Source organism: Orycteropus afer, unplaced genomic scaffold (assembly GCF_000298275.1).
Source record: "Orycteropus afer afer isolate SDZICR_OR568_19922 unplaced genomic scaffold, OryAfe1.0 scaffold00136, whole genome shotgun sequence".
Taxonomy (NCBI): Eukaryota; Metazoa; Chordata; class Mammalia; order Tubulidentata; family Orycteropodidae; genus Orycteropus; species Orycteropus afer.
In genome coordinates this window covers 3,371,530-3,385,389 of record NW_006921723.1, presented here as the reverse complement: position 1 = coordinate 3,385,389, position 13,860 = coordinate 3,371,530, and the positions used below count along the sequence as shown (strand labels likewise).

The window sequence follows — 13,860 nt, the reverse complement described above, 5'->3', positions numbered from 1 at the left end:
CCTTCCCCTCCTGACTGACCTGTCACTTCCAGGGGCACCAGATCCTGCTCATCCTCAATGCCCCGAACCACCTGGCAGCGGTACAGCCCTGAGTCACTGGCCCTCAGTGGCCCCAGCAGCATCGTGGCATTGGCGCGGTGCCAGGGGTATGTGGGCAGTGACACACGTCCCTGCCAGTCTTTGGCCACCCGCACCACGTTGTCCTTGGCCACCAGTATGGGCACGTCCTGCCGTTGGCCCGACGCTGTCCGCACCTTGGTCCACTTGATCCGAGGGGCATCTCGGGTCATGCCCAGCCGGGGCCACAGGGTGAAAAAGCAGGGCAAGGCTACTAGCTCAGCCAGGGCGGCCCGCACCGACCCTGACCCCACCTTCTGCATGTGGAGCCCCTTCTCAGTGTCCTGTGTGCCTGGAAGGGAGGAGGCAGAGAAAGGGCCTGGCTCGAGGCAAAGACCAGAGGCTGCTACTGGCTTCGTTTCACAGATAAGGAAACCAAGGCCAAGGAGGTCAGGCTGCCTACATGATGTCACAAAACAGTGACAAGTTTGTGAGTTTCATCCAAATGGAGAGGGAGCAATAGGGTCAAACCCATTCATGGTCCTGCCTCTGCTTAAAATCCAGATCTAGGAGGCCTCTTTGTATAGGAACAGGGATAAGGAGACATGCTTCAGTCCCAGTGTCACTTTCCCTCTTTGAGCCTTGGTTTCCCACAAGTTAAGGAAGGAGCAGCCACTGGATGGGAAATGGTGTTCATGGCGTGCTTTCTATGTGCCAGGCACTTTAATAGCAATCAATTCATTTAATCTTCTTAAATATCTGCGGAGGTAATTATGTATCATTCTCTTTTCAGAGGACTAGGGAAATCTGAAGCTCAGAGAGGTGACTCTACTTGCCTAAGGTCACAGAGCACATCAGGGAGGCATTTTCAAAGCCTAGGCTTTTGACCACTGCTCCAGAGATGCCAGAGAGAAACAGGCATATAGACCTCCCTTTCTATTGCCCCACCTGTGGTAGATATCACTAATCAGTCTCCTCACTAATCTCATCTCATCTCTCCTCTCTCTCCTCTGTCTCTTTCCCTCTCCCTCTAGCTCATCTCAGCAAAACAGTGAGAGGCGGGAACCTCCAGCCTCTGCTGGCAATGACTAAAAATATGTCTCAGGTGTCTGGTTCGCTTTTGACTGTTCAAAGACCTTTTTCATCTATTCTTGTTCTGTTCTCTAGACCAAGCCAGGGAGCCAGCAAGAGAAGGCTCTGGAGTTAAAAAGCAGCCCCAGCTTGTCAACCCCTCAGACCCCAGTCTCTCCCTCCCTACAAGCCATCTCACCTTGTTCCCCAGCCACAAGCAGCAGCATCTGGATCATCAGGAAGCCTGTGGCCCAGACAGACATGACCTCCATCCTGGACCTGGAATGAGAGGGGGAACAGGGTAAGTCACAGCAGGAACTTCCCAGCCTCTTGGAATGGGAAGCCAGGGCTCAGAGAGGCCAATCAGTCACTCAAGGTCATAAGCAAACAAGTAAGAGCTGAGCTAGGATTTGAACCCAGGACCAGCTGACTTCAGAATCTAAGGAATGATGCTCATGATCAGAAGCATGGAGTGAGTCAGACTTGGGATTGTCTCTCTGTCTCTTCCTTGCTTTGTGACCTTGGGGAAGCAGCTTAACCTCTCTGTGTCTCGGGTTCTTCATGGGTCAAATGGGGTGATATCAGATGGTTGGAAGGAAGAGATGAGTCAATGCATTTAAAATGCCTTAGTCTGCCTGACACGAAGGAGTAAATTTCAACTGCTGTTATTATTATTGACCTCCACACAGCCCAGAAAGGGATCCCATTTTTCAAGTTAGCCTCCCTCGTTAGACTAGGGGCTCCTGGAGGGAAACAGCCAGCCCCAGTTCTCTCTGGGTTCCCAGCCTTTAAGCTGGGTCTGCTGAGTGACACGATTCTCAGCTTCAATTCCAGGATTTGGTTGTTGCCAGGATTCTATTCTTGGTTTCTGGGATTTTTGAGGAGCTGCCAACTCTCAGCCGGAAGAGGGGGCCTCACCCAGCCCACCCCACCCTCCCTGGCTTCTCACTGCCTGGAGAGGGTGCCTCTGCAGCCTACAGAGAAACCTCAGTGGTGGGACCAGCCTTCCACAGGGTCTGTGATCCATGGGCATACACTGGGCAATTATTGAGTGCCTAGTGTGTACTGAGGAGCTCTGGTGGCATAGTGCCTAAGGCATTTGATCACTAACCAGAAGCCTGGAGGTTCAAACCCACCAGCTGCTCCTCGGAAGGAAGATTGGGCAATCTACTTCCGTAGTGATACCACCTCAGAAACCCAAGGAGGGGTCGCTGTGAGTCGGATCCAACTCGATCACAGTGAGTTTGGTTTGGTTTGGACTGTATCCTGTGTGCAACCCCCATTCCAGGCACAGGGATACAGCAATGCCCTCCAAGACTTCGTATTCTGACAGAGACTAGAACCCTGGGCAGGTGACCCCTCCCCAAAGCCCCCCATCCCTCACAGAGCTAGGCTCAGGAGGTGGGGCAGATGGGAAATGAGAACATCATGTTCAAGCCCAGTGCTTGCACACACACACACACACACACACACACACCAGTTAAAAGATTAGCCCTGAGAAGGGCTGGGGATAGAGCTCCAGAATGGGGGTTGTACAGGACAGCTGTCCCAACTCCAGTTCCTAGAGGCCAGGGCTGGGAGGCCAGCAGGGACCTGTCCGTGGTGCTGAACTCTTCGACGGCATATTGGGATTTTTGAGCAGCACAGCCCACCTGGTCGCGGCCCACCCGGCTTAACCACACCTTGGAGCACAGAGAGGGCTTGTGGTTTGCCTCAGGTGACTCAACAGAGCAGCAGCAGCGATCAGGCCCCGGATTAGTGCCCTCCAACTACCAACTGGTAAACCTTAGCACCTTCTATCCAGGCTGTCCTCAGTTCTTCCCTGGAGACCCCAAGCAAGTGGGGTTCGCTGATGGCTGGTCAGCCCTGGCTAAGCATTAGGCAATGAGAATGCAGCAGAACTCTGGGCCAAGGAATTCACACTCACATTCACCCTGTAATACACACTCATTTGCAACTTTCAGGGGATTCACACACACTCACACTTGCACACACATTCATCTGCAACTCTCACACTGACACATCCATATTCATACACACATATAACGCACACATGTGTACACATTCACTATCACTCACACACACACACATGCATACAAGTCTCATCTACACACTCAGACACTCAGACACAATATACACCCTTACATGTTCACATACACATACACGCTCATGCCTCTCCTCCTTATAGGCTTGGCAACCTTGGACAAGCTGTTTCATCACTCTGTGCCTCAGTTTTCCTATATGCCATATGTAAAATGGGGATACTTCAGTATCCACCTAATAGGGGTTATCTAGCAGAAGAAATTAGTTCAGACTTTAAGGTCCTAGAAATGTTAAATTGAACAACAGCTTTGTGCACATACCCAAACACACCAAGCGCCCAACACAGTGACAGACACAGAATTTTAGGAGCACACCTCTTTTCCACATCTAGGTACTTACTCAGTCCCCCCTCCAGTGCTTACCCTCACAAACCCGCATCCTTCTCTCAAAACACCTCCTCCTAGGGCCTCCAGAGGTGAGCGTTTACACAGCTGTCTAGGGTTCATCCTCTCATGAATAATGTATGAGCCTCATGCATATGCAAGTAGTGGCTGCGGGGCACTGGGGGAGGGATGGTCCGAGATGGTATGTGTATCTTGTTCACATCCATTCCTGTCTCTGTGGGTTTGGCAGTGGCCGTTTTTGTGTCTCTGTGGCTGGGTGTGCTCCTGGGGTGTGGGTAAGGTTGCACCCCAGGATCTGGGGACCTGTGTGCAGCAATGACAGAGGATGGAGTGAGGGGGCAGCTCCTTGCAATGGTGGGGCACAGGAGAGCACTATGCTCTCTCTCAGCATGTGTAGGTCTAAACGTCTCTCGGCAGAGGCTGGGTGCACACGTGTGTGTTCTGGCCAGTGAATGAGTCTGTGTGCACTGTGTACCTGGGTGTGAAGGTGGAATAACTTGGAGGAGAAAGAAAGCTAGGTCAGCAAATCCTACCAGAGTGCCCCTTGGGGGGCCTCCCCACTAACCCCCTAACTCTGCACACAGGCCACATCCCATACCCCTACATCCAAGGGCCACAGTGCCAGCCCATGAAAAGGAGCCTCACTGTATACACAGGGACATATGCAGCCACATAGCAGATACAGACCCAGGAGACACACACACACACACACACAGATTCACACGAACATTAACAAAGAGACAATACAGGGACTCACAGGCATATCTTCTGCACAAAGACACATACCCACAGGCTCACGCCCCCTTAGAAAATCCCTGATGAGCCTTGCACAATCCAACACAGCTCCTTACACATGCGTGCACATGCACATCCACACACATGGGGGTGCCAGCCCCTGGCAAAGCCCGGCTGAAGAAATGTGGCCTTGGCAACCAGCAAACACACATCATTTAGCCACCTGACTACATGGGCCCAGCACAAGTTTCCTGACAAAGACACAACCGCAGTCCCATCAACTAATGGAGGACCCCAGACCCCCAGGGCATTTGCCACCTTACCAGGCAGACACACACACACAAAGCCTCCACCCCCTGGGGGGTGTGTGTTTCATTTGGGGATGACCACAAGCCAGGGAGGGTGCTGGGACTCCAGGGTCCCACGACCCACAGACCTCCCCCAGCGTCCCATCCACCCCGCCCCCTGTGCTCCCCTGCTGGGGCTGGTGCCAACCCTCTTCTGGCCTTAGTCTCCCATTGATACTGCTGAGAGGAACAAAGCCCCGTGCTCAGGGCTGGGGGTCGCTCCTGCCCAGGCTGGCCCTGCAGTCCCAGTCCCCATTTACCAGAGCCTGTGTCCCCAAACCAGCCAAGGCAGGGTTTCTGTACCTGTCTACATGGACAGATGAAATGAACAGGAGAGGCAAGGGGCTGTGTCGTGCTGCAAGCACACTGGCACATGAGGAGGTGCTGGGGTGGCCCTCCTCTTGGGGTTGGGCGCCCCTCATGGCTTCTGAGCATCCAGAGCTGGGCCCTCAACTGATATGCACCTGGGAAGACCTACTGTATTCCCTAGAGCAAGGGACACCACCCCAACTTCAGGTCTGAGGGAACAACAGGGACCCCCTGGGAATGGGGTCCCCTAGAGCCTCCTCCCTGAGTCAGGATGTGGTGACAGGCTAGCCCAAAAGGACAGGGAGGCCGAGCAGTGCCCCTTCCCACAGATGGGGTCTCATTCTTTCTCAGCTTAGATCCCTGCCATTCCTCTCGGTATGATCTTGGGAGCCCCCTCCCTACTGCAGTCCTGCCTGGGATCCTCCATTCAGATTGGGAATCCCTACTTAAAATCTTGGGGTGACTCAGTTCAACCACGGGGTGCCACCATTCCAGAGTCCCCCACCCAACATCTAGTTGAGCCCAGCTCCTCTCCAAACTCGAGGTGCTCCTCCCCCCACTGCCTCCTCCCCGAACCAGAGACCCAACCCCAGCCTGTCCCCCTCCCCACCCCTGGGTTCATCTCTGCATTCCCCAAACAACGCCCCCCCAAAATCCGTGTCCCCTCCCCACCATATTCCCAAACCTGCTCCCAGTTGGCGCTCCCTCCCCAGCCGGGGTTCCCCTCCCCCACTAGCCCCCTCCCCATCTCCGGAGCTGCTCCTCGATCCCAGGCCCCCTCCCCAATCCCGACTACAGTCTCCAATCTCGAGGTCCCCTCCCCGAGCCGGACTCCCCACCTGGCTCCTAGCTCGGACGCATCCCCGGGGCTGCCGTCCCGCACAAAGGACGCTCCGGCTTGCCCAGCTCAGCGATGGGTCCAGCTCCGCGCCCTGCGCTCCGCTCTCCCCAGCGCCGCCTCAGCTGCTTTATAAAGGGGCTGCGCTGCGCATGCGCCCCCAGCCAGCCGCCAGCGGCGCAAGGAAAGGGGTTCCCCTGCCTAAAATCCACCCCCTCCCCTTCGACCACTCACCCCACGCAGGGGGAAGTCCCGCCTGTTTTCCTCCATCCATTTTGCGCCAAGAACTAGGTTCAATGTCCCCAGCAGGCTCCCTGGTGAGCCAGCTCCATTTTACAGGTTGGGAAACTGAGCCCCGGAGAGGGGGAGTGGCTTCCCAAGGTCACGCGGAGGAAAAGGGCAGAGCTGGGATTAGAACCTTGGAGCTCCAGGCCTCACTCTAGAGAGTTTTGGCTATAAATTACTTTTCTACTCTATTTATAGTCCAGGAGGAGTCCCTAGTCTGCTAACTGAAAAGTTTGGAGAATCAAGTCTACTCACAGGCGCCTCAGAAACAAGACTTGGCGATTACTTCCGGAAAACCAGCCGTTGAAAACCTTGTGGATCACAGTATGACACTGGTTTACTGGTATAAAACAAAACAAAACAAAAAAACTCAGTGCCATCCAGTCGTTTCTGACTCATAGTGACCCCCATTGGGTTTCCCAGGCTATAAATCTTTATGGAAGTAGATCACCCAGTCTTCCTTCCATTCCTTCCACGGAGTAGCTGGGGAGTAGCTGGGGGTTTTGAACTGCTGACCTTCCAGTTAGCAGTCAAGTGCCTTATCCACCCACCAGAGGTTCAGAGAGGGTAGAGACACTCCTAGTCTCAGCTGGTAAGAGACACATAGGGGTTGGGCCCTGATGTGTCTGCCACACCTCTGAGCTGTTTCCACCAGTTCTAGCCAGAACATATCATTCATTCATTCATTCTTTCATCAGGTTAGAATTGCTAAACACCTGCTGGATATCAGGACTGTTGCTGGCTCAGGAACTTTCTTATTTTGTGTAGGGGGCCTGTGTGTACCCTGAAGGGGGAGACCCCCCCATCTGGAAAAGTGGAGATCCACACAATGGAATATTACCAAAAAAACCAAACTCACTGTGGTCGAGTCGAATTCAACTTATAGCAAACTCTCTTTGGGTTTGCCTGGTGGTATCTCTACAGAAGTAGATTGCCCAGTCTTCCTTCCCAGGGAGTGGGTGGTAGGTTTGAACTGCCAGCCTTTTGGTTAGCAGTCAAATGCTTTAGGCACTATGCCACCACAGCATCAAACAAACAAACACACTGGCATCTAGTCTGATCTGACTCATAGGGACCCCTCCTTGGGTTTCCTGAGGCAGTAGATTGCTCAGCCTTGTGTTGTTGTTATGTGCCATTGAGTCAGACCCAACTCATAGCGACCACTCCTTAGGTTTCCGAGGCGGAAGTAGATTGCCCCATCTTCCTTCTGAGGAGTGGCTGGTGGGTTTGAACCGCTAGCCTTCTGGTTAGCAGTCAAATGCCTTAGGCACTACGTTATCAGAGCTCCTGCCCAACCTTGTGTTGTTGTTGTTGTTGTTTGCCATTGAGTCGGCCCCGACTCATAGCGACCCCTCCTTGGGTTTCCAAGGCAGTATCACTACGGAAGTAGGAATGCCCAACCTTCCTTCCGAGGAGTGGCTGGTGGGTTTGAACCGCCAGCCTTCTGGTTAGCAGTCAAGTGCCTTAGCCACTATGATACCAGAGCTCCTTGCCCAACCTTAGTCAGCACTAAAAAGGAATGAAGCTTATCAGGGGCAGGAAGGAGGGGAGATGGAGGGAATTACTGTTTAGCAAGCAATGTGTGCTTTCACTTATGGGGATGGAAAATTTGGCAAAGGACATTGGGAATGGTAGCATGACATAATTGATGTAATTGATCTCACTGAATTGCATGTGTGAAAAGTTTTGAATTGGCAAATGTGGTGTTACCTGTATTTTTACAAAAAAGGGGATGGAAGCACTGGCGGATGCTACAATGTGGATGAACCTCGAAGAAAACATGATGTTCTGTGAGAGAAGCCAGACACAAAGACCACATGCTGAAGGTGGGGACCAGGTTTGCTGGTCCAATAGAGCCGGGTGGAACCCTGAAACTATGGCCCCTAGATACCCTTCAGGTCTGGAATTGAACCCACACCTGTGGTTACCAGCCAAACAAAGTACAGGCATCTGAGTTAAACATTTACCTCAAGTAGACACATGCCCTGGAAAGAACAATCATGGGAGAAGTAAGGGCTGCTTATGCACAGGGAGACAGCTCAGGGGGCAGGAGAGTATGGAGGGATGGACACTGGGAAGAGGTAACTACAGGGAGGAAGTGGGAGGGGAGCTGTTGCATTGTGGTAAATTGTGGTCAATGACATGAGACAAAGTATATGTGAACTGCTGTATGAAAAGTGAATTTGCTCTGTAAATCTTCACCCAAATCAAAATAAAATAAGAAATAAAAATCCATATGTTTAAAAAAAAAAAAAAGACCACATGCTACACGATTCCATTGATATGAAACATCTGTTGTTGTTGTTGTTTGCCGTGGAGTCGAGTCGGCCCCGACTCATATGAAACATCTAGAACAGGCAAATCCAGAGGCCTGGGGGAGGGGCAACGGAGAGTGACTGTTAATGAGCACAGAGTTCCTTTTGGGGTGATGAGAATGTTCTAGAACTAAATAGAGGTGATGGTTGTAAAACATTGTGAATGTACTAAATGCCACTGAAACATGCAGTTTACAGTGGTTAAAATAGTGAATTTAAATGTTATGTGAACATTATCAGGATATAAAAAAAAACATAGAAACAAGAATAAAAGCCTAGAGGGTTCAGGCCATGGGAACCCCCTCCACCTTTTGCCCTGGCCTCAGTTTCTGCCCAGAGAGTGAGCCACCCTGGCTGGAGGCTCCATGAGCTCCTGCCAGTGTGCATCCTGTGTCTGTGGGTCCCAGTAGGCCTGCGGGACAAATGAGGACAGGGAGTTTCCACAAGATGAGTGAGGCTGGGAGGGGATGGAAGAAGGATGAGGGGCCATGGCTATTGGGAGCATTGCCTTCTTATGTGAGGATGAACCCTCTGGGTCCCTTGGCCAATGGACCACACCTGGAGCTGCACCCACAAAGGAGAGTCTCAGGGCTGTGGCATTGCTGAGGTCAGGGTCACAGCTGGTGTCAGTGTCTGAGGGTGACTGCTGAACTGAGGTCACGCCAGGCCACCAATACCCACCTGCAGTTGGCCAACTGACTCAGCGGCAGGTGGGAAGGGTGAGGTGAAAAGCTGAATGTGGTTGTGTGGTTTTGTGAGGTGGTGTGACTGTGTGTGGTCATGTGACTGAATGTGGTCTGTGATGTATGTGGTTATGTGATGTTGATGTGTATGGTTGTGTGCCTGTGAGTTTGTGTGCTTGTGTGAAGTTGTGTGATGTGTATGGTGTGTGTGAGGTGTGAGTGTGAGTTGTATAAGTGTATGAGGTTGTATGATGTGTGTAGCTGTGTGTGAGTTGTGTGGTATGTGAGGTTGTATGATGTGTGTAGCTGTGTGTGAGTTGTGTGGTATGTGAGGTTGTATGATGTGTGTAGCTGTGTGTGAGTTGTGTGGTATGTGAGGTTGTATGATGTGTGTGTGTGATGTGTGTGGTTGTGTGATTATGTGCTTGTGTGACAAGAGTGATTGTGTGACTGTGATGTGGGTGTGTGTGGGGGGTGTATGTGTGTGGTTGGGTGAGTGTGTGATCACATTATGTATATAGTTGTGTGGCTGTGTGTGTGATGTGTGGGGTTGTGTGACTGTGAGGTTGTGTGAGTGTGTGTGGTTGTGTGGCTGTGCATGGGAACCAAACATCTTGGCCTCTACAAGCCCAGGGTCCAAACCCTTCTGCCTCTCAGCAGTGTGCCTCTGGATGAACCATTTGATCTCTCTGTACCTCAGTTTCCCTTTAAAGTGTGGATAATTAACAGTCCCCATCTCAGAGGGGCTGCTGGGAGAATGAGAAGTCCCCAACTGGGGAGATTGAGACTCTGGGGGAGGATCATTCGTGAGGTTGCTCAACACACCTAGGGATGATGGGAGCCCAGGTCTGTGGCCACAGAATGGAGCTGCCCCCCTTCCGCCCAGGCTGGCGCCAGGGCTGAGCTCAGCCAGGGCTGAGCTCTGAGGGGCTGGCCTGGGGCCCAGGGCAGGCTGTTGCCGGGGGCTTGAATAGAGGAGACCAGCCTGGGAATCTGCTGGGTTCAAAGAGCTATTTATAGGCCTGTGCTGGGATTTACCCAGCCCCCTTCAAGCTCTTGATCCCTTCTGTGTTCCCCCCAACTGGGGCCCTAGCCAGGGGCGCTTTGGGGGAAGGAGATGGGGGAAGGAGCTGGTGGCTAGACCTCTAGGATAAGTGGGTCTCAGGGTGGACAATGTGGCCCTGAGTGTGTGACACACCCAAGGTGACAGGTGGCTGCGTGGACACATCACACTCAGCCATGTCCACATCTGTCACATGCAATGTTATCTACAACCACTGACCTCCACTCACACTCTCAGCCATACAGCAACAACATGTAGGCTTCACGTACACCTACATCCAAACATATAAGAATCATATTGCACACAAGCAAACCTGCAGCTGTGACCTCAAGTCACACCTCCTGGCCCCTCCACACTTACAACCACCGTAATCCATACCAGTCATGTCACGGCCACTGTGCTGTTCACATATACCACATTTCCAGCATGGGCATACCTGCAGATAATTGGCAAATGACCCTGTTCAATGGAAATCTAATGTCATCAGCGAATGTAGTGCAGCCACTCCCAATCACGCAGTCACACCATTCCATACCCAGCCACACTTGCGACCACAGTCACACCTCATACCCCCATATCACCTCCACATTCACAGAGACACCAGGCTCACCACCAACACTCTCAGATTGTCTACTCTGAGCTAGAAGGATTCTAGGGGACCCGTGTCACACATCCTGCCACTACTGCCTGGTGCAGACTGTAGATTGAGACCTTGAGGCAACTACCATCCCCATCCTCAGAGGAGGGCAGGGGAAACTGAGGCTCAAAGTTCTCAGAAGGCTTTTGCCTGCCTGCTCCTGGAAAATTGGTTCCAGAACCACAAAATCCCGGTAGCAGCTATTGGAGAGTCTTCACTGCCCCCAACTTGCTGTCTGACCTTCAGTAAGTGGCTGATCCTCTCTGAGCCTCCATTTCCTTCCCAGAAAAGTGCAGAGCTCAGCTCAGTGGAGGGAACTCTTCAATCACACTGGAGTTTGAATCCCAGTCCTCCCCCAGGTGACCTTGGCCAAGTGACTTTGTTTCTCTGTGTCTCAGTTTCCCCTTGTGAACCAGAGGATCCCCTACTGGCCTTTCTAGAGCTACCCATGCCCCATCCCTTGGGAGAGGGAGGGTGTCTTGGCTTCTCCTCCATCCAGGCAAATGAATGGGCCACTTCTGGCTGCCCTGCTGGGCGTCCGGAGCCACTAATTCCCTGGAGAAACAGGAGGCTCTTTCATGCCCAGGAGCCAGGGGGGCGAAGAGGCAGGAAGAGGGTCCAGAGCTGGCCTCCTCCCAGTGGCAAGGCGGGCCCATGCCAAGGCTGGTGTTGTGGGAAGGGTTGTGGGGCTGTGCACACCCACACTGGGGACCTTGGCCTAGTCCCTGCATCCTCGCTATAAACTGGGGGTTGGCAACAGGAACAGCCACTGCAGGGCCACGACCCAATGAGTGGAAACAAAACAGCTCAGAGTCTCACATACAGCAGGCTCTCAACAAATATCACCACTGTTATTATGTGTCACCCTGAGGAGCCTGCACACAGCATCCTCCAACAGTCCTGTAAAGAGAGAACTGCCACCGTTTTGCAGATAAGGAAACTGAGGCCCAGAGAGGTCAAGATACTTGTCTAAGGTCACGAAGCCAGCAAGCAGCCAAGCCAGGATTTGAACTAGATCTAGTACCTCCAGGATCCCTGTTCTTCTAACTGCCTCTCTTGGGGGGTGGGGACTTTTTTTGTTCCCCCCACCTCTACCCCAGCCCCAGCCCTAAGACCAGCAGCATAGCCAGATCTGGATGGCACCAGACCATGTTTGAATGCAGGAAGTCCTGGCAGGCAGGGCTGGATAGGGCAGGCCCTTCCGCTGGTGACCCAGTTTCCCAGGCAGCCCCCTCTCCTGGGGTTGGTTTGGGCAGACAATAGGAAGCCAGAGGACTGCTCCCACAGCCCTTGAAGGAAGGGGCTGGATTGGTCATTCAGCTAAAGCCAGGAACTACAGCCTCCTGCCAGCAGCTGCTCTGTCTCAGAGCCCTCCATTCAAGCAGATGGGAAGGTGCCCCGCCCTTCAAGTCAAGCACCTTCCATGGCTCCTTCTCGCTCAGCAGGGTCTTGCTCCACATAATTAATTCTAATTCATGTTCTTTCACCCAAGCCAGCCTTTGCTTGTACTGTTCTCCTTGCCTGGAAAACTCTTCTTGATTTTCTTATCCTGGCCAACTCCTGCCAATCCATGAAGGTGCAGTTCCAGTGCCCCTCCTCTAGGAAGTCCTCCTTCTAAGTAGAACCCATGCTTCTCCAGCCTCCTCTCTCCCTCTGGCCCAGCCCTAACCCCATGAGGCTAGTGGTGTCTGTGCCTAGCTCTGTCTTCCTCAGATTGTGGGCTCATCAGGCACTGAGCTGGAGCTGAGCCTTCTCTCTGTCTCCATCATCATTCATCCCAGAGAGGGACATAAGGAGATGATACCAGGGAGTGGCACAAGGAGGTAACAGGAGGGGGTGGCAGGAGGTGTTTAGTGAATCAGCGAACCAAATCTTTAGCCTAGTGTCCCAGGGCTTGTGTGATTTGATTTAGGGGGACAGACTTACAGCTACGCTTTTGCTTGCTGTTAGCTTACTTCCATTTGCTAAGTCACAGTTATATAACACCTGCTAGGGTGGCCTTGGAGGTCCTGGGCCATGGCACCGTTCCACCTTTGTTTGCAAAAGCTAGAAAAGCCCCTGCCTCCCACTGGGGGTGGGGGTAGGGCACAGAGACTGGAGTCTGCCTTGCTGCTGCCCAGGGCTTTACCTTGTAAATGCACCTTAATAAACTCCCATATTACCATCACGGAGCTGCCAGCCTCTTTCTTCAGCCTCTCAGCACCTTAGGGCAAATTTAAAGTTACTAGTCTATGCCCAGACATAGCAGCACCTTGGTGAACTCCTGTTCATTTTTCAAAACCTACTTTTCATGTCTCCTTCTCCAAGAAGCCTTTCTTGATGTCTCAGGCAACATTAGTGAGGAAGACAGATTTGGAAGCTGGATCTCCTCTGTCCCAGCAGGACAAGAGGGGTTAATGAAAACTACTTGTACTCTTAGCATCTTGGCCTCTTCCTCAGCTCTTCCTTTGGCCTCTGAGAGGCAGCAGGTGTAGCAGGTTACAGGCTACATTAGCGGTTTGGGAATGGATTAGGTGGACTTCCCTACTTAGAAAGAACTCATTATAGGAAGTCTTCCCAGTGCCAAAACCAGTGCTCTGTACTAGGCAGCAAGAAACACAGCCTTGCATTTAGGGGGCGCTCAATCGCTTTCGGTGTCAGTCTTCTTTTTCCAACCACTGGATGCGGCCCCTTTAAGAGGCGGACATGCAGGTCGCGGGGGTGGGGGTGGGATGGGCATGTCAGGGCCCGCCTCTAGGAGATACAGTTGGGAGGGACCGTGCGGTTTACTGCGGAGGTGCTGCTTCCACGCGGTTCCGGTTCCCGGCTTTTGGAACCCAGCGCTTACGCGTAGGGAAACTAAGGCTCTAGGAGACGGGTGGCCACCTCCGGACACCCGCGGGAAGCCGGTTTCCTGTTTTTACATCGTTGTGAAAGGCCTAGACCTTGATCACTGGCAGTTTCCCCGAGTCCTCCCAGTTTTTCCGGCAAAGGGGTGATAAAGGCGACTTTTAGGACCGGAGGAGGGCCAGAGTAGCGCTCTGGTCCTGGGCCAGAGCGAGATTTTTATTCTGCGCAGCCTTGTGAAGCCAAG

The 13,860-nt window shown here is 52.7% G+C and overlaps 1 protein-coding gene across 1 annotated transcript in view; it reads right to left on the bottom strand.

The window, feature by feature from the left end:
* NCAN (neurocan) overlaps nucleotides 1-6,078 on the bottom strand; it is a 28,027-nt gene extending 21,949 nt beyond the window's left edge. Inside the window, exons 1-4 of the mRNA XM_007945488.1 lie at nucleotides 6,039-6,078; nucleotides 5,806-5,857; nucleotides 1,328-1,407; nucleotides 20-409 (exon numbers count right to left, since the gene is read on the bottom strand). Coding sequence (XP_007943679.1) covers nucleotides 20-409; nucleotides 1,328-1,407; nucleotides 5,806-5,857; nucleotides 6,039-6,078 — 562 coding nt within the window. The remainder of the gene's footprint in view (nucleotides 1-19; nucleotides 410-1,327; nucleotides 1,408-5,805; nucleotides 5,858-6,038) is intronic.
* Nucleotides 6,079-13,860: the final 7,782 nt, after the last annotated feature.